Source organism: Hippichthys cyanospilos, chromosome 19 (genome assembly GCF_059441005.1).
Source record: "Hippichthys cyanospilos isolate Australia breed blue-spotted pipefish chromosome 19, RoL_Hcya_1.0, whole genome shotgun sequence".
NCBI classification, from domain to species: domain Eukaryota; kingdom Metazoa; phylum Chordata; class Actinopteri; order Syngnathiformes; family Syngnathidae; genus Hippichthys; species Hippichthys cyanospilos.
Window position 1 is genome coordinate 15,171,236 of NC_142387.1, and position 27,245 is coordinate 15,198,480.

The following is a 27,245-nucleotide window of genomic DNA, read 5'->3' on the forward strand; positions in this document are numbered from 1 at the left end:
TGGCAATTGACCAAAAGTATCCATTTATGAACAAAATGAAAATTTAGGAATCATTCCTCAAACATTTTTTTTTACATTTTTCAAGAAAAGAAAATACATCAACTGCGTAAAAGTGCCAACTGCTAAATTTGTTACATATTGATACAAAATCCCAATGACACGATTTGTGTTGATGTAATTTGCAAACAGAAAATGTCATGTAAATGACAGTAACAATGTGCCAACTGGTAAATAATTCTTCAATTTGCCTTTATAATACACATTTTAATACATATTTACAATAACAAGCTTTGCGTTGACCTAGTTTGCAAACATATAAAACGTGTGTGACGCCACGCAAAAATTGAACCGATGATGAAAGATTTTTTTTATTTATTTTTTGCGCCGTCTTTACCGGAAAGCCTCAGAACGAGAACTTCCAAGAGTGTGAAAAGAGGAAGTCCAATCGGTGATTTCATAGCCTCGTATGGCAACGCTTCCTTCGACATTGTTATAATGCAAATTTTTCTTCTGTCGAGCCAGGACGCTAGCATGCAAGCGCAAATTGTCATCCTGGAGAGACAACGACAAGAGGTGAGGAAAAAATTAAATGTGCCGGTGAAGTGTCATGTGCCTCTGTCTGAATTTAGGTTTACCCTGGGAAAAAATATATCTATGTATATATGTTAACTGGTATTGATTAATACCCTTAACAGGGTGCAAAACATGTTGGGATTTTTAAAAAAAAACATTGAGAAATAGATTGATTCATGTTCCAATTAATTTGTTCTTATTTTGAGAAGGAAATGTACTTTTCCTTTCATGCCATGGCAGTAAAATGTATTATATTAGATTTGCCGTTACCTGCAGAAACACTGTTCAAATATTTTCCCATAAAGGGCCTTCATTTGAAAAAGTTTACACATTTGAATTGGTTTTTATTGCAGTATTCTTTTGAAAAATGAACCCAGGGAGAACTATTTTTTTCATCCATGTACCCCACAAGCAAGTGAAAAGCATTTTGAGATTTAAAAAAACAAATTGTGAAATAAGTTGCTTCATGTTCCAATTACTTTGCTCTTAATTTGAAAGGTAAATGTACTATTCCTTTCACAGCAATAAAATTGATTATATTAGATTTGCTGATACCTGCAAGAACTCCGTTGGAATATTTTCTTGTAAAAGGCCTTCATTTGAGAGCTACTGCGTCACTTTTTTTATTGACTTATTTATTTTTGCGCCAGCTTCTGACCATCAATGAGAAATGGGCAAAAGAGTACTACACTATGGTGGCATTCTACCAACACAAGGTAAATAGCGATTACTGTCATTATTTCAATAATTTATTTAATACAATGATAACAAAATAAGACTGCAACAGTTTTTAAAAATAAATAAAATGTCATTTTTGACAGCTTTTGAGTTTCCAAGCATCACAGCAAGACGGTGACAATTTAAATGAAACATATCAAACAAAAACATTCAAGAGAGACAAACCTCAGGTAAAATATTTCATTCATTTTGCTTTTGTTTGACATACATATTTCTTGTTTACATTTTGGTATTACAGTCACTTTACAGGCGACTTCATACTTATAGTGCAGATTATTTGCTGTACAGCAGGACTTTTTTTGTCTTTATATGTTTATAAGTAATGAAATAAATATAGAAGCTTGATTACTGTGCTATAATTCAATAATATCGATTTAAAAATATTTTTTTCAACGATTTTCAGCACGTAAACTCTGAACTACAAAAAGCGGCGAGGGAAGCCGAAGAGCTCCGGGCGCAGAACCGCATCCTGACGAAAAAAGGGCGACATCAGCAGGAGGAGATCAACAGGCTCAATAAAGTGAGTCCAAAACTTATTTTTAAAAAATAGTTTTTCCTAGAATGACAACTTGATTCGTGGCTGCTTTGCCCCGCCCCCAAAGGCTCTGGAGGAGAGACTCCATCCTGGTCAGACTATTGAGGAAGGTCATGGACCCTCGGACGACCTCTGGAAATATCAGGTTAGCTTTAGCTAACATAAAACTTTAGTTTTTCTTTTTTTACCTTCACATCTGTGTCTTCGTCCAGGCGGAAGTGTTCAAAGAGGACTTCCTGAAGGAACGAGGGGACAGGGAGAAGCTCCACCACAAATACAGCGAGCTGCAGAGGAAGCTGAGCAAAGCTCGAGATGAGCTGCACTTCCTTAAATCGCAGGTATACTAATGCAATATATTGAGACTGCCGGTATACCGTTTCCATGGCAACCTGGCTTCAAACAAAAGTGTCCCCTTGGAAAGCTGGAATCAAATCAGTCCTTGACTATGACATTGCATAGGCAAACACTTCAAATTTGAATCAAAACGGAATTATTGACATTTATCTTGTTGTTTAGGCCACTTGGACCCGCATCCTGCATCCATGCGCTTGCAAGCGGGCCGAGCAGCGCAACACCTGCTCCCATATGAAGCAACACCCATGATGGATGTCTTGCTGGAAATGATGCTCAGAATCTAGAGTTATTTGTTTGGATTTGACCTTGAATGACTCTCCGTGGCCCACTGTCAAAAGGACAAGTAAGGGCTATCGCTTGGCGGCCGAAAGAACAACGTGGGAAATACTCTGGCTCCCTCTAGAGGCGTTTTTTATGAACTGCATTTAATGCAACCTTTGAAATTTACTCCTTTAGCGCGGACAATTCATGCCAGTTTATTTATACAAGCTTGTCAAAGTACATTTTTAATCACCTTTAAAAAATATATTCAAAAGTATCGCCCACTTATTTAGCCATTTTCAACAGTAAAAAGGTTATTTTTATGATTAATTTGACGACTAAAACATGTCTCCATTTCAAGCAACATTTGTAAAAATACATTTTGCCCCTTGATCTCGACTGAAAATGACATCACATCGGCCCTAACGGCCAATCACGGCTCAGCTTTTGAATATCACGTGACTAGGTGTGTCATAGCTGGGCGTTACCTAAACCTTGGGCACAAGTGGAAATATTTTGATATCACGCTTCCTCAAACAAATATACACGACGCATACAAATAAAGGTAACCTGAATTATAAACAATATAAAATATTTTTTTATGCCCTGAGACAAATGACGAGAGCGGTAACTAATTTCTAGCCAATGCGATTATTCGTTTATTCACGAATGCAGCCAATCAACTTGAAGGCTTTTGCGATGTAGGAAGCTAGCAAGTTAGCTAACAACTTAGCTAGCACGCTAGCTAACAGGTGCGGGGACTTTATTGAATTAAATTCTGTTAACTGAAATAACTGCTCCCCGAACCATATTTTTTAAACGACGGTTCTTTGGAAATGATTATTACAGAAGTATGTACGAAATACACGAAAGTGAGCACAAACTGTGAGTATTCTGTTCTCTTTTTTTGTCAAATGAAATAAACTGTGAGGAACTAATTAGCGTCTCAACTTGTATAGATGTTTTTTTTTTTTTTTTTATTAAATATTTGAAGCGTGCAAAGCGAATTATGAACGAGGTTTTAAAGAAAACAAATCATCTTGCTACGGCATATTTAGACTAGCTGATGACGAGCTTGAAGTCCGGAAAAGAAGCAGACGGAACCAACGTGGACACAGTGTGGAGGACAAACGTGGACAAATGAAGGTAAAATAGACATAAATCATCACGTGATGTAAAAAGATTTTGAGAAATGCAAATGTGTACTATTAAAATATTTGCTGCCCTGCATTCGTGGGTTGCGGCCCACGGCAACCATTTGACACAGCTAACTAGGTATAGTAAAATAATCGTAATACTATAAAAATAGTTTGCTAAATATGCAAAAATACAATTATTAGAATTTGAACAACGATTTTGATTTTGCTCGATTTAATTATTAATTTTATCAGACACTTGAAAAGTGAAGGACTAACGCAAAATAAAAGTGCTTACCAAGGCATCCATGGACTTTATTTGCACAATTTGAGCAGCAAAGTGTTTGTGTGCGTCAACGTGAAAGCCCTTTAATTGCATGATTGTCACAAGCACAATGTGATTGTATTAAGTGTAATGTACAGGCGGAGCATGTTGCAATTTGTTGTATTATAAATAGTCCCATTGCATAGCAAATAATGCTCATTGCAAAACAGAATAATTTACAAGAGTCCTCTTGTAAGATGCTGCAGAAAAGTCACTTTTTTTTTTTTTTTTTAACAAGGTGGCCCTAAAATATGAACACAAATGTGAAGTTATTGTACAGAATGGCCTATATATTTTTCAAAGAGTGCATGTGGAGACTGTTGCACCAATAAAACAAACAAAATATTACAATTATTTGGGGCAAAATAAAAGAGTTAATTTCTCACATCCTGGCAAAATTCTCGCCAAAGATCACGGTCAAATATTAATGTAACTTACTTACGTTCTTCTCAATTACAATTTTGATATATTTTAAGATTGGAAAGTACAAAAAAAAATCTGTCTTTTTGTGTTGGCGTTGATCCAGAAAATTTCAGACCTTTTTTGAAAATACAGTGTGTCCAGTTTGCAATGATTGAGGACAATATGCGCGTGGGGAAAAATAAAATTACAAGTGCGCTTCAGGCTCCCCACCACAAGATGGCGCCAGGAAATTCAACATCCGACCACCGTAAATTTACATTGTCTTCCTTTGCATAGAATAGTTCAGTACCAGTCCATTTTTTTTAAACAAATGATCTCAAAGTTTCATCAACATCACATAAAGAAAATACAATGACGTACAAACGCGTTATCAGGGCAAAAGGTGCCTTCTTTGATTAGCATTTTTTTTGTAGTTCCTGATCGTAAAATGACCACAAGGTGGCAGCCAATACTTGTATCGAAGCACCGATACCTTGAAATGAGCCAAATCAGCGCCGATATTGATATCTTGTTTCAACACGTTTTAAATGAATGCACATTCCTAAAAATACAACAAGAAACCAGTTAGATTTTGTTTTGGCAACACTTGAGCATGAACATTGTTAATCATGCTAGCGTTTTTACCGTTAAGTCGTGTTCAATACCGACACTGATACAATGTGATATACAAATCAGATGACTATGACTTGGGTGGGGTAAAAATATGATCGGGACATTCCTAATCACAAAAAATAGGTACGAGAGTGTATAAAAAATGTGCATGTTAAGATCCAGAGGCTGCTGGACAGAAGAGCAGAAGCGGAGTCTGTCGCATAAGCCCGGTTTTGTGGAAACGCACCACATATCAAAGTGGGATCGGGACACCCCCAAGTTGTGTCAAGTCAAAGCAAAAAATCTCGACGGGGTCACTCGTATCTCAAGGGTCCCCCCGGATAAATAGGTTAAATACGTTCCGCGAGGCTCCGTTCACAGTTTCGTCAATAGAAGGCGGGGTTGGTGTGCTCGATGACGCATTTGCGGCAGTGGCGGCGCACGAAGCGCAGAGCCTCGGGCGACACCTGGCACTCCTGCACGTTGAGCAGCTGCAGCTGGCAGCAGTTGGCGGCCAAGGCCTGCAGGCCGCGCCCCGTCACGCCCCGGCACGCCCGCAGGCTGACGCGGCGCAGGCCGTCGCAGTACAGCGCCAGCTGCTCCAGCCCGCCGTCCGCCACCAGCGGGCACCTGCCCAGGTCCAGCGACTTGAGCTTGGGGCAGCCGCGCGCCAGCTGGGCCAGGCCGTGGTCCGTCAGGCCCTCGCAGCCGCGGGCGTTGAGGTAGCGCAGCTTGGGGCAGTAGCGCGCCACGTAGCGCAGGCCGGCGTCGCCCACGCGGGCGCAGTGCGCCACGCTCAGGTAGCGCAGGCGCCCCTCCAGGCGGGCCACCTCGCGCAGGCCCGAGTCGCTCAGCAGCCGGCAGTCGCTCAGGCTGAGCTCGCGGAGGGCCGGGCAGTGCGGGGCCAGGTGGCGCAGCGCCTCGTCGCTCAGGCGCGCGCAGCGCCGCAGGTAGAGGTGCGTCAGGCGCGGGCAGTGAGTGGCGATGATGCGCAGGCCCTCGTCCTCCAGGCAGAAGCAGTCGCTCATGTCCAGGTAGTGGATGGAGATCTGCTGCCCGTGCAGGGGCGACAGCTGCAGCGAGGCCTCCTGCGTCAGGCTGATGCACGTCACCTTGGAGCAGCCTGCGGGGGGGGGGCGCAAAGCGGCCTCTGCTCAATGCTCGATTTGAAAATGGGATTTTTTTTTTCATTCCCTTGAAATGTTTCTGCAGACGTGCACTAGCTGACCAGCGCAAGGCAATTATGCTTGAAAAAAACGACGTATATTTGACTTAGCGGTTCCAGGAACGAGCGTACGTAACATCATTTATTTAACTCCTTGCTTGCTAGCTTCAGAAAAATACTAATGATAGTGTGCGTCCATATAAAACTTATCAAAATAAGGAGTCATTACAACTTTAACAATAGATTATATCATGCTCCAATTAATTTGCTCTGAATTTGAAAATATAACCGTCCTGTTCTTGGCATTATTACAGCACTTTGAGTTATGATTTTGCCTGATTTTTGTGAAGACGCACCCTTCAGGGGTTATGCGAGATTTCAACTGGGTTTCGGCAAGTATCGGCAAACCTAATTCAATGCTGAGACAGGAACAATTTCAAATTAAGAGCAAATTGACTGTAACATGAAGTGAGTTATTTCTAAATTGCGTTTCAGGGACTCCTTTGCAAAATGTCGCACACCTTTTGTTTAGTTAAACTTTGTGCTCGGCGTACCTAACGACTATTGCGATGAGCGTCGGCGCTACCTGAAAGGTCGAGGTGCTCCAAGTTTGGGCATCGCGACACCACCTCGAAGATGGCCTCATTGGAGATGTTGTAGCAGCCGGCCACCTCCAACCGGCGCAGTTCGGGGCAGCACTGGGCCAACGCGTACAGCCCGCGGTCGGTGAGCCGCCTGCAGCCGCTGGCCGCCACCGTCTCCAGGGTCAGGCACACGTTGGGCGTGTCCTGGCACAGCCGGTGGGTCAGCACCCGCACGGCTCGGTCGGCGTGCAGCAGCTCGCCGGTGAGCCGCACCACGCGCCACAGGCGCGGGTCCCACGCCAGGTTGTACCAGCGGCGGCACACGCGGGCGCAGCGGCACAGCTGATTGGTGGCAAGGTGCGAGAAGATCTGCAGCAGGATGCCGTCGGGCAGCAGGTCGGCGGGGGAGTGGCCCCTGGGGCCGCGGGTACGGGTGCGGGCGCCCGGCTGGGGGTGGGCCGCGGCCGCCGTCTCGGAGGCGGCGGCCGAGGAGGACGACGACGTGGAATTGGTGTCATGGCCGTTGCTGGACAACGCCGGGGAGGACAGAGACGACGATTTGAGCCCCGGACTGGGCGTGCTCAGCGTCCTCGTGCTGGAATCCAAACCTGGGTCCAAACATGCGAGGATTTAGCAAAACGAATCAACGATTGGAGAGCTGTCATAAGTAAACGCATTCTGGAAACAAACGCCTCAAAATTCATGTCCTCATCCACCAAAGATGGAATTATTATGGAATTAGAGACGCAACCACGTGGCGGCCTCCGGGCCGTCCGTCACCCGGGTTGTACGCCGCGTGTCAACGTCCGCCTGACGGATGGACGCCACGCTGGCCCTAATGTGGATTTGTGTGTCGGTAATGTCAGCGGGACGGCGACGTCCTTCTTGCCAGATGGCTATTCCAGACCCGGACTCCGTCTCACCGTCTGATGACATCCGCAGACTCCTGGATCAAGTCACCTGACTCGAGGCTACCTTTTAAAAGATCTCCGCTGAGCCTTAAATCCCACGTCCAAATGTCGGCAATGCGCGCTACGGTCACTTTCACACAGATTCCTGGAAAACTGGCAAACCGGAGACGCGCCATTTTGGTTGTCGTCGCGTGCACATCCAACACAGGAATACAGTAGTAAAAAAGTAGGAAAATGCGGTGCCGCAATAAACACTTTTGACTGGCAAAGTCATTCAAACATACTTACAAACACGTTCAAACATATTTGTAGTTGTAATTGCGAAAAACATTGCATTTCCCCCCATAATGCCACACAGGTATTGACTTGCACATAAAAACGTGCCAGAAGATTTATTCATTAACTGCATTTGGCAAAATTGGGAAATAAATAAAATAAAAATGACTAATGAACTATGTTTGAGTTTTTCGTGTATTAGTAAAACAATGTGAAAATATAGCTTTTTACGTACAAGCCCATAATACATACTGTAGAATTATGTGGAAAAATGCTATGTTCTTAGCATTTAGGCTACATGCACATTCAAGCAAATTTACAAATATTTTTTAACATAATTCTAGGTTAAATGCTAAAAATGTTACATTTTCCCCCCATAATGCTGCTTGGTATTGACTTGATCCCCAAGGCATTATGGGAGAAAATGCCAAACAGGCATATTAAAACCATACAAAATACTGCTAAACAGTGTTTAATTAATTTTCAAACATATGCTTTTTTAAAACTTGCACGTATCTCAGTCAATACCCTGTGGCATTATGGGAAAAAATGCTGTTTTTAGCATTTAGCCCACAAGTATGTTTGGATATATTTGCAAGTACGTTCAAACACATTCTCAATGTTTACCTTAGTCATCTTTTGATCTAAGACCCAAATATCTTCTGTATTCAACACCAAAAAAGGACCTTGCCGTCCCAATACTTTTGGAGAAGCCCAGAATGGCCTGCCAGCGAAACCCGGCGGCAATACTAAAATCATCAAGTTTGCGGGACAATACTTTTGCTGTCTCCATAACAACTCCTGATGAAGAACATGTGACGTGACCGAGAGGCCGTTGACTTCATTCATGAATAAAGCGGCTGGAATCCGCACGCCGCCGCCGGAGCGTGTTTACGCACATGCTGGACCGCTCAGCGTGCCGCAGGAAATCGGAGGAGAACGAGTCAAACATCTGGTCTTTACCTTGGACGCGGAAGCGGGCAGCGGCTTCGGAACCGAGCGGGACGCTCGCATGCGTTCCCCATGCGCGTGCGGCCGCGCCGGGCCTGAAATCGTTCGCCACTAATACCCAAATCGGATCCACAGCAGCGCGGGGCAGCAGGATCCAATTAGCATCGACTTCGCCTCCGCTTGGCAGCGCCATCTGGATGGCGCTTTGATACGCGGGGTCTCGTGTAAATCGATGGGTGGGGTGGCGATCATCAAACGCAGCTGGGAATTTGGGTTTCAATCTTTTTCCATGTCCCCCGCATCAATTTGGAAGAATAGCTTCATTATAATTGTTCTAATAACTACTGGATTTTCCGCACTATAATTCATAGCGGGTTATGAGGCGCACCTCCAATGACTGGCCTATTTTGAAACTGTTTTGACATATAAGGCGCACCGCGTTGTAAGGTGCATAGAATAGAAGCCGAACATTTGCCAAACATCGATTTTACGACTACCGTGAAATCTCAAAATGTGGTGAAAAGAAACCCTGACGGAATGTCAAGGGTTAAAGTGAACAAGTGGAAACAGCACAGGGTGTGATGAGATTGTTTGTGGTTGTTAGAAAAGAAGTAAGAGGAAAAGGAAGGAAGGAAGATAACTTGGCAGGCGAGCCTGCAGACTTTAGCAGAGACGGAGACAAGTGCACGGGCCGGCGGGCCGTGTGACTACAAACTCAAACTGCAGGGATTCTTTTCAGGCCCGTCCAAAGCAGTCAAGTAGATGGAGTTGCTTTCAAGATCTCTGCCAAGCGCAAAAGCGCCAGGTGGGAAGTTTTCTGCCTGCTCGTTAAAAAGAAAGTACTTGGAATGGAGCAGCTTGACAATAACTCGTGGAGGGGTCATGCCCCCGACAAGGAAGAAATCATTTAACTTTGCCGGAGATCCACCGGGATATTTTGGGCTCGTCGGACACAATGGAGGGCAAATGGGCCTCATTTGTTTAACACTGTCATGTAAATTACCGCCGCCGATAGGAATGGAAACCGTTACCTCGGACTAGGCACGGACCAATATTAGATATACACCCCTTTTATTCTTATTTATCTTATTTTTAAACAAATATGGAACGTTTGGTACATTCAATTGAATGTGCAGCATGTTTAATACAAAGAAATAAATACATTAACATTTTTGATTTTTCTTAAGTCGTAATACTCCGACAGTGCCAAGCTGTTTTTAAGACAAAAGAGCTCCTCCTGATTGTCAATGCTCGCCAAGAAGGCAACAAATCGAAACGCGGCGATTCCCATCTTGCCGTTTGATTATTGAGTCAACTTTGCAAGCACTTGTGATACCGTATCACTCAACTGCACTGTGCTTCCACGAACGCATACTGTGGGGCGCTCTGGAGAAAAAAAATCCTTTGAATTAACGATGTGACATAGTTTCAAAATAACTTCGAATGTTATCATTTTTAACCCTTAAACAGAGGGCGTGCGGAGTGTCACAACTTGATTTCGATTGGTAAAGCTTTGTCCAATCATCTCTCAGAATTGGGCAACATCATTAAAATTCAACGTACATATTGGTTTAGACACGCTAACTAACTGTCGTAGCAGTCATTGCCTGTTGCGGCTCAAAGCGGCTCGTGTTAGCTGACGTTGTTGCGGCATTATTTTCAATAAAAAGAAGCGAGCAGACTGAACCAATGTCCGAGTCCATCCTTGTTCACACAAAGGAATATTACTAAAACCGAGAGGATCATGCCGATTCAATTAAGAGTTCACCGGTTGGAGAACACGGAAAGGTATTCCATTCGACACCTTTATTCATTGCCGTCTTTTGGCATACACACGCAATCATCAACTCGGTAAAAAACGGATGCTACTCAACTTCGGGTATACGTATATGATAAAACGAACTACATCCGAGTCGCTGGGAAAAAGTCAAACTGTTGTCCCGTCAGAGAGATCTCATGATAAGGAGCTGAAGTAAACCCCTCGTGTGACTGTGCCGTCAAGTTCCGCGAAACACAAAACACACATTGCCACAAGTTTGTCAACGTAAACATCCAACGAGGAACCTCGGAGGCCAAACCCTCCACGCTCTGCCTCGGAGTTTAATTCAATACATGGAAGTCCGTGTTAGCATGCGGTGCGCCGGCCGCGTTATCAGCAAAGCCTTCACTACAGGAAGCGCTTATGTCACGGCAACGAGTCGGAGGACAATAGGCGCAGTTAGAATGCCGGCACTCGGACGGGAAGCAGACCGCTCCGCTCCCTGCAACTCCCACAGCCGACCTTCATCTGGACCGCATCGATTCTCACACTCGTTCAAGCTCAGAAAGATGAGAGGTGAGGTCAAAGAGCTTTGTTACGTCAGAGAAACGACCAGAAAAAAAGATCTGCGGTATATCCTTGATATACTGCACCACATCTGACCATCCTGGCAAAAAAAAAAAAAAAAAAGTATTTCCTGTCCAGACGGGTTTCTGACACAGAACTTGGGGATAGGTCTCCTTGATCTCTTTGAGCGTGTGATGTCAGCACCCGTGTCCTCGCTCGAAAATAATGCTCGCGCCGCATTTGCTCGGCGAGACGGACAAATGGCACCAAAAACATAACCTCCTTGGCGGATGTAATGACATGCTAGCACTTTGCTCCCGGCACCACTGCGCCTAATTACAACCCCGCGGCGGTTCTGGTGGGGCTGTAAAAAGATTTGATATGTATTCAAGTCGTAAACATTCTGGAGCCCTGTTTGGGGAAATGTGTGTTAAGCTAATTACAAGATGTAGTTTCTGTCGTGTCGTCAAGCCAGTGCTGTCAATCAATACCCCAAAGGGCCGAAACTACCCTGACGATGACGACAAATGTGAAGCGTTTTCACAAAATCAGGCATATTTCTCTAAAAGTGAAAATTGGGATACCGTACTTTTCGGATTGTGCGCCGCAACAACAGAAGATTAACACGCCTTCAACACAGATTAAAAATGAACTCCACCTTTTGAAATAACAGCAGCACCAACATATTTTCAACATACACTTGGATTGTTAGAATACTGCACTAACACAACAGTATCGTGAATGTTTGTATTTACTAGAGGAACGTGCTCCCCTTGTGGAGAAGAAATATGTGCTAGCTCAAAGCGGTGCAGTGCAAGCTCAATATCAATATTTCAGTAGCATCTTCTTCTGCCCCCCTTTGTTTACTGATAAGATTGCCCCCTGGTGACTAGTAAAAAAAACTGCTGATAAGCCTCTGGATTGTAAGGTTCAAAGTGTGAGAAAAAAAAAGAAGCCTCTTATAGTCTGGAATTTATGGTATAGTCCAATTCTACATTTAACTCCCTGTAAAATTATAAACAATACGTAGAGGTAGCTAAAAAAAATTAGTTACAGCACTGTAGATGTTTTGAAATGCTTACCGTTGAGAGATTGTAGTTGATTTTAGATCAATCATTGAACTTACAGCGTTACTGAAGCCGACAAACACGGAAGTGGACGTCACATCGAGAGGAGGCGATGTGTTTGGAGTCAATCACGTGTCTTGTAGGAGGGCCCGCGTACCCACATACACATGCATGAGAATTCCGTCGGGGTGTTTGTGACGCTACTTAGCGGTTTTTCACTTATCGCAAGGGTGTTTCGGCCCTCATTAACCGCAAAAATTGAGGGATTACTGTATATTGCCATTACGGTTATCGGCCCATGCCTAATTTGAACCTTTTGCCTGCTGGGAAATAAAAGTCCAGACCTGAAAGAGGCCGTTTGGGTAGGAATCCCAAAATCGTCAAAAATTCATATTTTCATCAGTAACTCAAAAGTAATCTCCGCGACATAAGCCGGCTTTTGTCAAAACACATCACAATATGTCTCCCTGTTCGTCACGAACACGGGCCTTGTAAGGATTGTTAAATTAGATTTGGGGGGGGGGGGGGTCCAAGGAGAAAACTGCCGCCAAGAGGCATCTTTCCCAGCCCTTGTCACCGAGGTGAAAAACGGGACTACAAAACAGTGCTGCCCCTCCCCCTTCGCTAAAACAACTCCTCTCCTTTCCTTTTTCCTTTCCCTCTTCTTGACTCGCCGAATGGAAGCGAGGACAAGCTGATGGGAGAAAATCTTGGGGGAAAATATCTTTGGCTCTCATTTCCTCCCTGGACACCAACTTTCCGAGAACTTTTAAGAAGCTAATTCTCGGAACGACGGGCATCATGATGTGGCTTTGGCTGGAGCGAATGCAGTCGACGGCACGATTCCCGCTAATCCTCCATCGGTAACCAAAACTCACCCTACTTCACTCCCGTTTGGACGACCGATAAATATGGATCGAATTTTTGGCCAAAACTCTCCAAGTTTAAGCAAGTTCCCGGCATGTTCTATGCGATCACCTGGCAATGGCCGTCCCTCAGCAACGGCCGCTTAATGGACGCCAACGCCTTCGTGACAACTTGCAGCTGGAAGCCAAACGGAACACATGCCACGCGCATTAAGTTCCACTCTACAAAGACGCGTTTGTCACGCTCGGCGGCTCAACGTGGAAGGGGATACGCGCACATGGGATGAAACCATGAAAAGTCACATGCATTTTCCACATATTTGGACCATAACGCCGTACGTCCAGAGATTTTTCCCAGACTCGGACCAATGACGACAGATACGGTGAACGCATGGGTTATATTCCAGACCTGATACCGTATAAAGATCTCTCCCTGTTTTGAGGAGATGGTCCAATCTAATGCAACCACCGTAGTTCCACCGTCGACATTTTTTGGACTTTTATTGTCCAAAGAGTGAAAAAATATAGAAGCGTGTACGTCTAGGAATTCATAAATGATTTGGTTATCACACCCGTTTTTTTTTCCTTTTTAACTCAAACCTCATGTCTCATAAATAAATAAAAATATAAATAAAACTACGGGTTAAACCGATTGCATCATCTAGTGATCGCCGGAACATGAACTCCAACTACCTCAAAATCCTCATCATCATAAACAACCCCCCCCCCCCCCCCCCCAAAAAAAAAAAAAACAAAAAAAAAACAAAAACGTGACAGCTAAAACCACGGGTGGCGTACGTGGTAGAAGAGCGTGAATACTCCCAGTGTGCGGTGGGGAAATTGCCCAAACGGCTTCCTGATTAGTTTAGAGGACCACAGGACTGGGTGGGCAAAGACTGTGTGATCTGCACGTGCATGAGTACTTGTGGAACACTAACGTATATGTATGCATGTTCGTAACAAGGAGGGGGCGTGGGGGGGTGCTGGACTGCGGCCGTGGTGGTTGCAGACCATGTCATTACTGCCACTTAGCGTGGAGAACAAAATAACACTTTCAGTCATAACTCGGGAGGGGAACGGTGCTCCTGAATCCCTCGCTAAACGTTGACGGATCCGAATCCACAAGTACGCTGAAACAACGATTATCGTGGGGGATACGTTCCCCTCATAGGTGAAAATCTGCAAAATACCAAAGCTCTGTAAGGTGACCATCTGGTCCTGGGGGCTACTGATGTGGTCCTCGGGGAGCTACCTTGATTCTGCGGGTGGTCCCTGTGTGCTTTACTTAAAAATATTGAAGTAATCCATCTCATATATATATATATATATATATATATATATATATATATGAGATTTTTACTTCAATAGCTAGCTGCAACCCTACTTCAAAGTGATCGTGACCCACGAAGAATGGGCCGCAAATAAGCCCGCGCGCCGTATATTTCATTTAGCGTCTTCATTGGAGCTAACATGCCAGAAAGCGGTGACCTTTTTTTTTCTCTTTCCCACCTCTGTTTCATATCCTCTGCGTTCTTATCGAAGGCCCAGTTCTACCGAATTCCTGCGAGTTAGCGTTTGAATGAGGGGTCATCCCAGGAACACCCGGGTCCCTCTCCAAAAATAGGCAGCGCGAAACGTGGATAAGGAGGGAAGCGAGTCGGTGGGAGGAGACAAAAGAAGAAGCTGGGGGGGGGGGGGCTTAATGAGCACCAGATGCTTTACCTTCGCTGGGAGTCGCATTCTTGGGGGCTTTGGTGGGCGTGTGATCGGTGCTGGAACTTATGTCAGACGAGATGCTGGAGCTCCCTTTGCCTGCGGAGGGAGGAAGCAGAGGACAGTGACAGCTTAAGGATGACTAACTTTTTCGCTCGTCGCGTCCGCCCGCTTGTTTTATCGCTTTGGTGACACCTATTTCTCTTCTCGGCGGTTTTCTACTCCAAAGCAGAGAAAACAGATGAATACCTTTCAGCCCGCCTCACTTAGCGATCCGTCTGTTGAGAAAAACGTGATTGGTGGTACTTTTTCGCTCGCGCACGACACTGCCAAACACCATTGGAGTTTATTGCTCGGAGCTTATAGTGGTGGGAAGTAACGACGGTACTTTGTTATTGTACTTAAACTTCCTGTAAAAATTGGAAACAATTTATTTGCCAACAAATGGCTAAACGAGCAAACTGAAATGATTCGATGTGGAATGGCGATGTGGAAAAAAATTATGTTTAACAAGCACAAACATTACAGTGATATATATATATATATATATATATATATATATATATATATATATATATATATATATATATATATATATATATATATGGAAAATATGTTGTTTTTTTTCCAGGCCAGAAACTGATTATGAGTTGTAAAAGGAGGCAATATTGATTTTTAGTTAAAGGAGAGTATTGACGTGAAGAAAATGCTGACTCTGATTTAATTTCATTGAAATGTATATAGGCATGTTATTGATCCATTTTTTTTTATGACAAACTGAGATTTTTTTTAAATCTTTGGTAATAGGGATGTTTTTTTATCTATTGATCAATATTTTATTTTTAGGCAGCTCAGCCCTACACTCATCTCAAATACGTCACCCGTGCTACAAACTTGTCTGCGTCGGATTGCTTACAGTGCTAATGCTAGTTTCGTGTTGCTAGCACATATTTCGTTAAAACTGGATATGCGTTTCTCTTGTATTCATCAAGACTACGCACTTTCATAACGGCATGAACTTATCGAGAAATTTCGCCAGAGGTTCTAGTCACGCTACATTTAGATCTTGCTAGCAGTTGTCATATCACTAACTGCTTGTGAATTTTTCTCGCATTAAGAAGGAAATAAGTCTTCGTCGATAGTATCTGTATTTATACTTTTGCCAGCTGGTTGGGGCTAAGCCGAAATGGTGAAAATGAAGGTGGAGCCCTTCAAACGCGCGGACGAGAAGACTCGTCGTCCACGGTGACTGCAGACTGCCTGTCTGTGGGCTGGTTGTTTATGGGCTTCCCTTTCTCCGGCGGGATCTTAAATGCAGCCCTGTGGCTTTCCCGACACGGAGTACGCGCCTCTCGGCCGGCGTGACAGGCCGGACGGGGAGCTGGAGTCCCACGACCGGGGACTGAAATCAAGCAGACGCCGATTTGTTGCCTTGCAGGGTTGGATATCCAAATTTCTGTCATTTCCACATACGCAACTCAAAATTGCTTGCGTATGAACGACAAAAAAGATGTCGACGCTTGAGTCCAGTTGTGACTCAGAAAGGCACGGACGCCACTTTTTGTCACGATGATGCGACAGGAAAAAAAAAATCTAATTTCTGGCACTGTGATTTTTTTTTTTTTTCTTTTTTCTCCACCCTGTAGCATGAAGCTCCGCTGGGTGCTGCTAGTGGCTTCGCAAGATTCGTGAGCGGCCCGTTGTCGAGGTAGGCGGGTTGGAAAAGTTGAACGTATCTCGCAAACGTCAGTACACCACTCGCATTTTTGTCCAAATGTGATTATATCTTTTCACGGAACCCCATTGCAAAGGTGTAAATTACAGTCCCCCTCGAAATAACTCAAGACAAAAACGTTCAAGGTCCAAAACCGCCGACAATAAAAGTGAGTACACCCCGTGGTGAACATTTCCAAAAGTTTCTCTGCAGTATTGTACTGTAATATGACTTTTTTTTCATAGTTTTCTGCAATGCAGTCTCTGAAATGTCAAAGTAACAGAAGTTTTAAAATGTTATTTTCTTTGTTTTAATTCTAAGCAAGGAGTTTCAGCATCAGAGGAATCTCTTTAAGTTCGCTCAACTTTTAAGCAGTTTTAAATTAAATGATTAGCTTTTTATATGTTTGTCAAAATTCCAAATATCAGCACAGATATCGGCTGATGATCGGTCCATCCGATTTTGAACACAACTGCTCCTAATTCACACCAAACTCCGGCATTTTTTAAGTCACATGAAACCGGCGAAGGAAAATGACTCAAAAAAGCTAATCTGGAGATTTTTATTTTCACTTACTGCCGGCGCTTGAGACGTTAACGGCTTTGCGTTGAATTATTTTGAAGCAACGGTCAAATTTACCGTTATGTAAGCTGTACGTTGAGACCGAAACAAAGTTTCCTTTGCTCGCTAAATGTGAGGGGTGTACTCACTTTTGTATGTACAGCGCTCCAGCGGAGCTGAGCCGTTGACGAGGATGATTAATTGCCCGGTTGCACTTGAAAACAGATGTGGACAGACGGGACAGGAGCTTTCGATCTGTTGCGATGACGATAACAACTCATTGCTTCCTCGTAGGTCATCATTCAGTACTGTACATTACTCATTTTCATGTAGTACATTAAATATCACGCGCATAGCGAGCAGGATTATTAATAAAAACCAAAAACACTTCCAGGAAATTCTATGTTCTTCCTGTGCCAAATACGCAACCCTTTTTTTTTAATGGATTTTTAAGAGCACGTAGTTGACGAATTTATAATTGGGCACCTTCAGTGCAGTACCAAGTTGTACCACAACATGTCCTGGCAGCACTGGGCTGTACTGAGACAGATGTAGCATAAATAAAAGCAAGAAGAAAAGGCAGAGAAGATCCCCAACTAATAAATTATTCATCCTACATCTGTCTATGCTAGTTTCTGTTAGCTTGTCTGTAGCATTTAGCATTATTGCTTAGCTAAGTCAAAGTCATTTTAGCAATTGTCGTTAAATGTGTAATACGCACTTGTGTAATATGTATTCTATAGCTAGTAGTTTTTTAGGTCAATGAACTCAGTTTTTACATTCTAAAAAGCGAGAGTGCACTGTGATGCTATGTTCAAAGTAGCGCTAGGCAATATGGCCCAAAAAATGTATAATTTTTAGTTGATATGTGATATATTTATACATATATATATATACATTTTTTTTGAAGCAATTTATATGGGGGAAGCAATTTTTATGGGGAATTATCTGATTGTTTTGTTAATGTTTCCTTTACTGCAGCTCCATCTAGTGGGTGCATAACGCAACTCCAGCCACTACTGTAGCTTCTATTCTATGCGCCTTATAATGCGGTGCGCCAGTTTTAAAATTCGTTCATTAGAAGGTGCATCTTAATAATAATAAAAACCCACTGCGCCTTATAGTGCGGAAAATCCGGTATGCCAAATAGAGACACAAGGGGCGACATCATTATCTTGACGGTCGTCCACCCGGTCCCCGCTCGGCGTCCCCTTTTTAGACCGAAAGCGGTTTCCACTTGCTGAAATGTGGTTTGACGGCGTGGTCTAGGTGGCTTTACGGATTTAAAACTCACCATGCAAGCGCCCGCTCAAGATCACGTCAAGTCGCAACCGGACTCGGCGACGGTCGAGTCCAGTCTCGGGGGACCCTCCTGAGCGTCCACTCTTTTGGGAACGCTGCGCGGCGGCGCTGTTATTTTAAACATCACAACTTCCAATCTTTTTCTCCGCCGCTATTGACTTAGGACGGGATCACGCTGGAATGTTATTTATCCAAACATTTGGGCCGGGCGGACAGAAATAACGCGGCCCGAGATTTTGGGGGAGTTAGTCCACGTTGGAAGATTAGACCTCTGAGATGATAACGCGGAGGTGAGCCTGACATTCCGGGATCATTTCAAGTTGGGAGATCGTATCGCTCGTGTGGAATGGGAGTCTGGGATTGGGTTTATCACAACATCCACGCTTCAAAAAAAAAAAGTTTCAAGTCTCTCTTGATTTTGGGCTGCATTCCATTTAGGTGAAGCACTTTCCCTCTGTTTATCTGTAAGACTGAGAAACAGTTTCGGTCCCCGAACCGCGAGAGCCGGCCTGTGTGACCACAGAGAAACCGACGAAAAAATAATCATCATCATAATAATATTACCACCACAGTTACCGTTTTTCTTGACAACTTCATCCAGACGCGACTTGAAACACATCCCGAGAATTACGCAAGGGTTTTTTAATTTCCTCCAAATGATGCTATATGATTGCCTCCCATATCCCATTTCAGTGAGAACACACTCGAAAGAATCCTATACAAAGTGTGCGTTTAATCAAACTTACATTTGGAGGCCCGACACTTTGCCAGATGAAATTCCTCCGGTGGTTTTGCATGCGGCGTTCAAACGACAGCGGGCGGCAAAAAAATGTCAGCAATTGTCTCTTATCGTGATCCCAGAGAGTCACACGCGCCCTTTCGACCTACCTCCTCCGTTTTAAACAAGCGCTTGCTTAAAGGCTGGGAATCCCAATTTCCGTTAGCAAGTCATTTCGCATTACGCCAATGGATTTTTGATTGATGTTGTTTCACTATTCAAATTTGCAGCGTATGCAGTATAAACTGTACGCTTTTCGTTCCGTCTCAGTTCTACTGTAAAATGTTGACAAATGGCTCGAAAAAAGTGAACTTCAGGTCTCATCTTCCTTTCCTCACAGCGGCGACATGAAAATTTCCCGCTCCTTGACAGCAGGAGTGCGCTACTTGAAAAAGTAGCTTCAATTTCAAACCCACCAATGCTAACCCGGCACATATGCATGCACTTTCCGTAATAGTTGACACCTGTTTATTATTTACATGATATAGCGCGGGTGTCAAACTCATTTCAGCTTGCGGGCCGCATTCTTTTTCTTTTTTAATGAACGCTGTCCAAAATAAAACAAGAACAACATCAGTTTTAATCGTAAAAAAATTTGAGTTTTTCATTTATTAAAAACAAAATCAGCTCATTTTTATACTTCACAAAATCATCTCGTGGGCAGGATTTAACCCATTTGCGGCCCACAACCGGCCCACCGGCCATATGTTTGACACGCCTATATTATAGGGTATAATAGATGCTACATCAGTCGTTCTCAAACGTTTTTATTGAAATATTTTTTCTTTCAATTACCACCTAATCAGCGTATTATTGGATCAGGAAGAAACGCAATAGTTTTGTGCCATGCATGTTTGATTTATTATTCTTTTGAACCACATCTGTAGTTGGCATGTCTACGTGCATTTCATTCAGCGACTTCAGAAGGTAGATGTAACGTCATGTCTTGTTTCGGCCTTGTCTGCCGGAAAATTGCGTCACTAATGACAATGTGCGTTTATAAAAAAAACATTATAAAGCATAAAACGTTTCTAACACATTTTAACAATAAGGTTCTTCATGTTCCAGTTAATTTGCTCTTCATTTGAAAAGGAAACTAGAGTTTCTGATCTTGTGTACCCCCATTTGAGAGCAGTATTACATATTATACTTTATATAGTCATTTTTGCAACCTTAATTTTTTTTTTTTTGAAGATCTTTGGAAGTGCAAAGGTGACTTCAGTCCAAGTCATTTGCACAGCTTGCATTCCTTAAATTTGCTTTAATGGTAGATTTTTCACTTGATATTGAATTTAAAGTTGTAAAGTGACGCAAATGTGTTCCAATTTTGCCATTAGTATGACGAGCGCGTCTTTAAAAAATTGCTCTGCATTCAAACGTTCCATTGAGGCGACTGCCTGTGCAATGTGACTGTCAGTGAGCATTTCAATGGGGAAAATTGCACTTGAAAAATATTCCTTGCATTAATGCTGCTGCTCTGCCTGCTTACTTCGCCTAACTTCACGTGAAGTTGCAGTTTAGGCACACACACAAAGTTTTCTTCAAGTCTTCAGCGCAACTTTGGTGCACTCACTCACCCTCGCTTCCATAGAGTTTTCCGTTGTTGGCACCCATTTGAGAGGACACATAGTCGAGCACCAAAAACTCGAGAGGCGATCGAAAAAGTCCAAATAGTAAATCCAGATGTGGGACGCGAGTAGGACGCCTCGCGGCCCGGCCTTCAGCCTCTTCTCTTCTTCTTCTTCTTCTTCTTCCAGCGGTGCACGGCGCGTCTACATCCTCCCTCCCTCCTTGTCTCTCCTCCTTTCTTTCCCTTTCCCGCGCATGCGCACAGCAAGTCTCGACTATAGAACAGCGAAGTGGGGGGAAAAAAAAATCTGGAGGTGTCCTAAATGGCAAGCAGCTGTTTTCGTCTGCCTGCCCCAATAATACTGTGCAGGGCGTCGTGCACGCGCGTGAGGTCCGACTCGGCGACGTGCACGAGCCTCGCTTCCCTTGGATTTAAAGGGACCGCAGCACGCAAAAACCGCCGAAGTGCAAGTCTGCAAACAATGGGCTAACTTCATAATTAGAAGGACTGCGGCGAGAGAGTGCTCATTTGAATAGAAAACGAGCGTATAAATAGATTTTTGCTGCGAGTCACAAAGTCAAATGTGATTTTAGTGGTGAAATCCCGTAGATGGCGCTGTTGTGCGAGGAGGGGAAAAAAAAACAATGTTTTTAACGTTGCTGAAATTTGTAAACAAAACTTATTATAAACGATTCGTCGTGACGTCACATACTTCCGGTTAGCCAAAAACTCAAATTGCACCACTAGTAAACAAACTCTTTGACCAAAACATTTTACAGTCTCACACTAGGAACACCGGCTTAATGCATGTATTTCAATTATTTAATAAGATTGCGCTCCTGTAAAACTGATTTTTATTCTATACTATTTATCCTGATAGTTTTTTGTTTTTTTTTGCAGTGCTCCCAATTTGGTTGGTACCCCCCACTGATTATCCTTCACCAATGAATGCCAGTGCCAGTTTGTGAATTCCCACAGCACCAGGGAGAAGGGGGTAGTGTTCGACTGAATGGTTTTACCGCACATTTTGGAATGTTTCTATTAATAGGCACCGCATAGGTCATTGGATACTTCTCCACAGCAGTTGTCTGGTGGTGACGTATTGAATCCATGCAGGCCCTGACCATTTTTGGGGAATGTTCGACACCACTTGCTTTTTTTTAATTTTTTTTTTTTTAACCTTGATCGATACCAGTTCAAGTACTCAACTCTTGAGTAGTCACCGATACCAAGTAGTGATGCTATAATCCACTAACACACGTATAATTTCAAATGTGGAATTTTCCCTGAAATGTCATGAAATCAATGGCAATTTTATGTTCTTCTAAAACTAAAACATCGTAGTTGAACTCTTTATTGTTATTCGAGATATCGGGACATCGGTAATTGTTGGCCGTTAGTGGTAGCGACTGCGGGAGGCCGGGTCTTGCGGTCCAGCTTTTTCACGGTGCGCTTTGGGAGAATGCTGAGGACAAAGAGACGTCCTCCATGGGGACGCACAGGGGAGGGGTGGAGTCGGCAAGTTTCATCTTTTCGTACAGCGCTTTGAGGGTCAGAGGGATTGACATGCAACTAGAACAAAACCAAACAATTCAACTTCAGTTCAAAAGACACTCCTGAAAATATTGGCTACAATATGTTCAATTAATGTGCGGGGCTTATTTTTTCAGGTAAAATTTCTGCTGGAGTAAAAATAAAGCAAAAACTTAAAAACAAAATCTAAAACCCAGCAAATATCTTGTTGAATTGTTCTTTTTTTTTTTATATACAGTGTACCTTTTCATGATGCCCGAAACATACTCATCCATGGAGGAATCGCCAATCTCCACTCCATAAAGTCTGCACGTGACCTGGTAAGAATCTGGAATGCTCACCACCACTGTAAACAATTCAATGAATTTGTTAGCGTTAGCTGCATTAGCAACATTTTCACACATTGAGTGCCGTTGACTTGAAAGCACGTCAATGGGAACGCTACCAATGAGTGCCAATCAACAACTACATTTCGGTGTTTCATCACGGTGTTTTTTTTTTTTTTAATTACTGGATTAAAAGAGTTATAATGGAAAAACAAAATAGCTCACAAACGGCAAGGGAATCTTTGACCGGTTGGTGGAAGGTCACAGAGAAGGCGTTGTCAGCCTCAGGACGTACCTCAAAAAGTTGATTGTACTCTGAAACTAAAGCGCAGTATACCTTATTACCGCCGCCAAGCAGATGTTGCGCAATCTCGCCAACCTGGAGTTTGGGCCATGCAAGTCCTCAGTAGCGAGTTGATGGCGCACTGATGCCGCAGCACCTCCACCAGGCGTGGCACGTGGGCGGGGTGGCTGAAGGAAACGCACTTCGTCACGGCGCCTGCGTGACAGTCCGCTTCCCACGCTTCTCCGGGAAAAACATACGTGTGCGTGTCATCGCCGGGAAGAGGCTAGACACACAGGGACTAAAATCAGGCCCAAACTTCATCCGCCGTAATTAAGAAAATTCCTTGTTTTCTCCACAAATCTAAGTTTGAACAAATGTGCCATTACAAGGCTTGCGTAATGACAAAGTGTGAGAACTTTACATACCGCAGAGAAAAAAATTTCCTGCTCATTCTCTGCACCGCTGTTACTTTGAGAACCTCCAGCAAGAACTTTGTGAAATGGCGCCCACTTCAGGTCGATATCAACTACTGCAATTTCTGGGAAAGAATGCAAATAGGACTCATCGTTTTAAAACATAGGCTTTTATTTCAAATTTTATCTGGATGCAATGCAAGACGAGCCAGAAATTACACGCATTACCGTATTTTCCGCACTATGAAGCACATCTAAAAGCCTTCAATTTTCTCAAAAGATGACAGTTTGATTTATAATCCGGTGCTCCTTGTTGTGCACAAACCACGAGTTTTCATTTTTGAGGGATGAAAAAGAATCATTTAATCGCCATGTAACTTCTTCAATTTTTACCTCTGCATTTCAGCTTTATGTATTTTTCTACTATTAACTTTTATAACATTCTGTTTGAAATGGTACTTTCCAGAAATCATCTTTAGCTTAATTTCCGATTGTCTATTAATAAATTTGACTGACCTATCTGATTGTTTTGACACTCTTTAGTGCAGCTCCATCCAGTGGATGCATAATGCAGTGGCAGGCAGTACTGTAGCTTCTATTCCATGCACTTTATAATGTGGTGTGTTATATAGATGCAAATATAAATATATAAATACTTTAAATAGAAGGCGTGCCTTATAGTGCTGAAAATGTGGACAAGGATTTTTTTTTAGGGAGCTGTCGTGGGGTACTTGGCTGAATATTTAAGATTTTTTTAAGATTGTTGGCTGGTGGTCAGTAAATAAAGATGAGCGTACAAAAAGTATTCAAACCTGTAATCTGCTTGATCTTCTCAACAAATGGCCTGAGCATGGCTATGGGCGGTTTTAGACGGAGAACAAAGCAGGCAGGAAACGTCTCGTGCTGCACGTCGCTCACCGGGGTTAAGACAGGAAAACTGACAGGAAACACTTCATTACTCCTGCCATATCGTTGGTTTCAATACAAACCAAAACACTATCGTGTACAATTTTGCATTGTTTTTGTTTTTTTTTGGAAAGGTAGAGAAATAATTCAATTTGACTTCACCCTTCGGGGTCCAGTTGTAAAGGCAGCGGGACGACGGATGCCATCTGAAGTTTGTGTGTCATGCGACTGGCGCCCACGCCCACCTGGGCCGCCTGCCTGTCTGTCAAATTCGTTTTGTCGTGCCCATTTGGGGGAGAGTAGAACTGGATGGTTAAAGGGCAGTCTGAAAAAAAAAATGTGAATCAGAAAGAGAATTTTATTCCTTGATTCATTATTGTCTACCTGCATTTTCAGCTAGTAGACATCCAAACAAGCTGTCGGTTATTTTGTCCATCTGGTCGCTGCTGCTATTTCCCAACCTGGAAGCAAATAAATAAATTAATAATTCCTGCAAATGCACAACATATTTTTCGGACTATAAGCCACAGGTTGTAATCAGATATTTACACAGAAAGATTTAAAACGTCACAAGAATACCGCACCAAGACAACAGTAACATGCTTGCTTGTGTTTTTCTCTAGTGAAGAGTGCCCTCTGGTGGTGAGTAAAATAGCAGCTCAAATTCAAAATTAGTACTATGATAGCGTATTCTTCTGTACAAAAAAAAAATGCAGATAAGACACACTTGACTATGAGCCGCAGGGTTCAAAGCGTGGGGAAAAAAAGTAGCGGTTCTCATGCCTTTGGGCAGTCCACTCACCTGGGCAAATGCGAAATAGCTTGCAAATCTTTCCCAAGGTGTTGTAAAGCCGTGAATAGTTGAAATTTCATGTCGCTGAGAAGAAAACAAAGTGGTTGAAAGACAAATGTCCACAAAAACATTCATGCAACAAAAAAAAAAACTATCAATATTCGTACTTGTCTCCCGGGACGTCATACTGGCTCACGAGGTCTTCGAGTTTAGCACTGAAGTCTGCAAAGTGTTTTGACCTGTTGTGGGCAAACAAGCGCAAATTAGAGTCCCGTGCAACGTCCTGTCTTGGGCCACTTTATTAGGTACACCTTTTCACGAGTATACCACAGGGAAGGTGTACCTCATAAAGTGGTCCTGGCTTACCTAAGAGCTTGCAGGAGGGACTCGCTACTCTGGAAGGCATTGCAGTAGAAGAGGTTACGGGTAAAGAAAAGGTGTGTGCTGTTCCAATTGATTTGCTCTCACGCACAAAGGGGGTTCCCCCATGCGGCGCCAACTTGACCTCCTCTACGCCGCCGCACGGCAGCAGCACCACCTCCAGGTAGAACAGGTCGGCAGTCAGGTAGCACGTGGCCTCGGTGAAGTGGAAGCCAAGCCTGTCGCGGGAGGTAAACGCCAAATCTGACCCGAATCCCGTCCCGTAAAAAGCGGGCAGGAATTTTCCTTCTTACCCTTGCCGATTGGCCACCAACTCCAAACGAGATCTCATAGCGCTTACGGAGGACACTAAAAGAGACAACCGGAAGGAGAATCAGCCGTGTTCGGCAAATAAAGTTGAGTGGCCTTCTCGTTTACCCGTCAACACCTCCTGGAGCCTTTCCAGGGCCCGAACGAGCGGCTGGCAGGGTTCCGAGGTGTTTCTGGGTTTGTCCTATGACGAGACGGAGGAAGAGTGTGTATACAAACAATAAGCATAATGGAGCGCTTGTGTGACAATAGGCTTCCTTGTGTGAACACACTCGGCCTCCCCGCCCGGCACGCAAACGCATGCGCTTGTTTTTGCATTTTGATGTCCTGCAAAATTTCCCCTAAGAATAAAATTGCCCTGATGAGTTAATTGGAAAAAGCTGCCCGTCCAATTACTATTACTTGTAAAATGAGTGCTCCAGCAACGCTCAATGGCTCAAATGTGTACTTACAACAAATATGACCTCATGGGCCGATAAGCATCATAAACATTCAACAAGCCTACCGCGCAAAGTTGGTGGTGAATTGGCACTTTTCAAAATGGCTTACCATGCAATTTCGAACAAGCTGGAAAGTCTCATTCCAATTTTTTGTGGCATATTTTAAATGCAGCCTTGATAAAATGGAGCTCATCACCGTGAAAATTGTTATTCTTTTCCAAAGTCTGTAAAAACAAAACAGTCCTGCGTAGTTGTTCTCACGTGAACCTGCACTTGGTTCCTCCCGCTCAAGCGTGCAAACCTTTTATTTTGGAGACGTCAGGTCAGTGAGGTAAAAATATTTTTATTAACATAACAAGCCATGAGGCAATTTGTAAGTTTTAATAATACCAACAGGCGAAAATGTGTGTAGAAGATCATTTAAATTACAAATAAGCTAACTTGGTTTAATCATGGGAGACAGGGCGGAGGCTCACGAAGCCGAGTGAAGCCGAGAATTGCCGAGTGTTACGGGGAATTCTCTGGCGAAGCCGAGTGTGCCGCTAATCGTTGGTGCGAGGGATGCAGGGCGGAGGCTGACGAAGCCGAGTTTAGCCGAGTCCAGCCGAATCGAGCCCAGCCCGCTACCTGCCTATCACATCATTGCTGCTAACAGCTCGAGCTAGCTTGGGGAACTAGCCATGAGCTAACGAGCAGCTAGTAAGGAAGTCTCTTTTTTTTTTCCTTTTACCCACGGCAATTCAAAACCTCGGTTCCCGGTACCGACGTGAAAGCTTTCGACAACCCCGGTAGGTGATGTTTCATCTGTCACGAACTGCTTCGTCGCTTAGCATAGCATCGTTGACTTATTAGCTGCTGGTTAGCCTGCTGTTGAATCGCCCGAGTGGCCGTCGCCGTCAGTACCGGGCGGGCAGGGACGATCCCGGTGAACATCTGTTGCTGTGTGAGGCATTTCCACAACGGCTTTTGTCCATCATAACAAACAGTTTCTTTCTTTTTTTTTTAAAAAAAAAAAGAAAACAGGAACCAGCACTCATTCAAAATCGGTGTGGTTCATCTTAGTCTCTGCAACGCCCACTATGTATCTGCAGCTAGCTAGTTTTTCTTTATTTTTATTCTTTTCCCGTTTGACTATAGT

General features: G+C 43.6%; 3 protein-coding genes across 16 annotated transcripts in view; 1 reads left to right on the forward strand and 2 right to left on the reverse strand.

Moving 5' to 3' along the window:
* Positions 1 to 225: 225 nt before the first annotated feature.
* Positions 226 to 27,245, forward strand: part of ralaa (RAS like proto-oncogene Aa) — a 32,281-nt gene continuing 5,261 nt past the window's right edge. Inside the window, exons 1-11 of one of the 11 annotated variants that reach the window (XR_015868706.1) lie at positions 226 to 573; positions 1,224 to 1,289; positions 1,395 to 1,481; positions 1,715 to 1,831; positions 1,914 to 1,991; positions 2,059 to 2,184; positions 2,363 to 3,026; positions 3,311 to 3,346; positions 3,520 to 3,607; positions 16,442 to 16,503; positions 22,492 to 22,573. The gene's annotated coding sequence lies outside the window, so the exon portion shown is untranslated. The other 10 variants (XR_015868700.1, XR_015868704.1, XR_015868705.1 and 7 more) reach the window with 10 other exon arrangements.
* On the reverse strand, positions 3,892 to 21,055 carry LOC148408082 (F-box/LRR-repeat protein 7). Its single transcript, XM_088441973.1, has 4 exons — positions 20,728 to 21,055; positions 14,805 to 14,894; positions 6,688 to 7,293; positions 3,892 to 6,059 (listed from the first exon to the last, which is right to left on the reverse strand). The coding sequence occupies exons 1-4, from the start codon at positions 20,762 to 20,764 to the stop codon at positions 5,323 to 5,325; spliced, it is 1,470 nt and encodes a 489-aa protein (XP_088298099.1). The 5' UTR covers positions 20,765 to 21,055; the 3' UTR covers positions 3,892 to 5,322.
* med1l (mediator complex subunit 1-like) lies at positions 21,688 to 27,177 on the reverse strand. Of its 4 annotated transcripts, none has more exons than XM_088441970.1 (15): positions 26,217 to 26,324; positions 25,776 to 25,851; positions 25,652 to 25,706; positions 25,450 to 25,576; positions 25,344 to 25,372; positions 25,145 to 25,216; positions 24,987 to 25,061; positions 24,569 to 24,645; positions 24,347 to 24,509; positions 24,091 to 24,215; positions 23,291 to 23,403; positions 22,959 to 23,148; positions 22,805 to 22,900; positions 22,497 to 22,599; positions 21,688 to 22,292 (listed from the first exon to the last, which is right to left on the reverse strand). In XM_088441970.1, the coding sequence occupies exons 1-15, from the start codon at positions 26,298 to 26,300 to the stop codon at positions 22,163 to 22,165; spliced, it is 1,515 nt and encodes a 504-aa protein (XP_088298096.1). In that variant the 5' UTR covers positions 26,301 to 26,324; the 3' UTR covers positions 21,688 to 22,162. The 4 variants fall into 4 exon arrangements, 3 of the variants coding, with proteins under 3 accessions (XP_088298096.1, XP_088298097.1, XP_088298098.1); XM_088441971.1 differs by lacking the exon at positions 26,217 to 26,324 and adding an exon at positions 27,011 to 27,177 and having other exon boundaries at positions 21,689 to 22,292; XR_015868698.1 differs by lacking the exon at positions 22,805 to 22,900 and having other exon boundaries at positions 22,261 to 22,292; positions 22,917 to 23,148.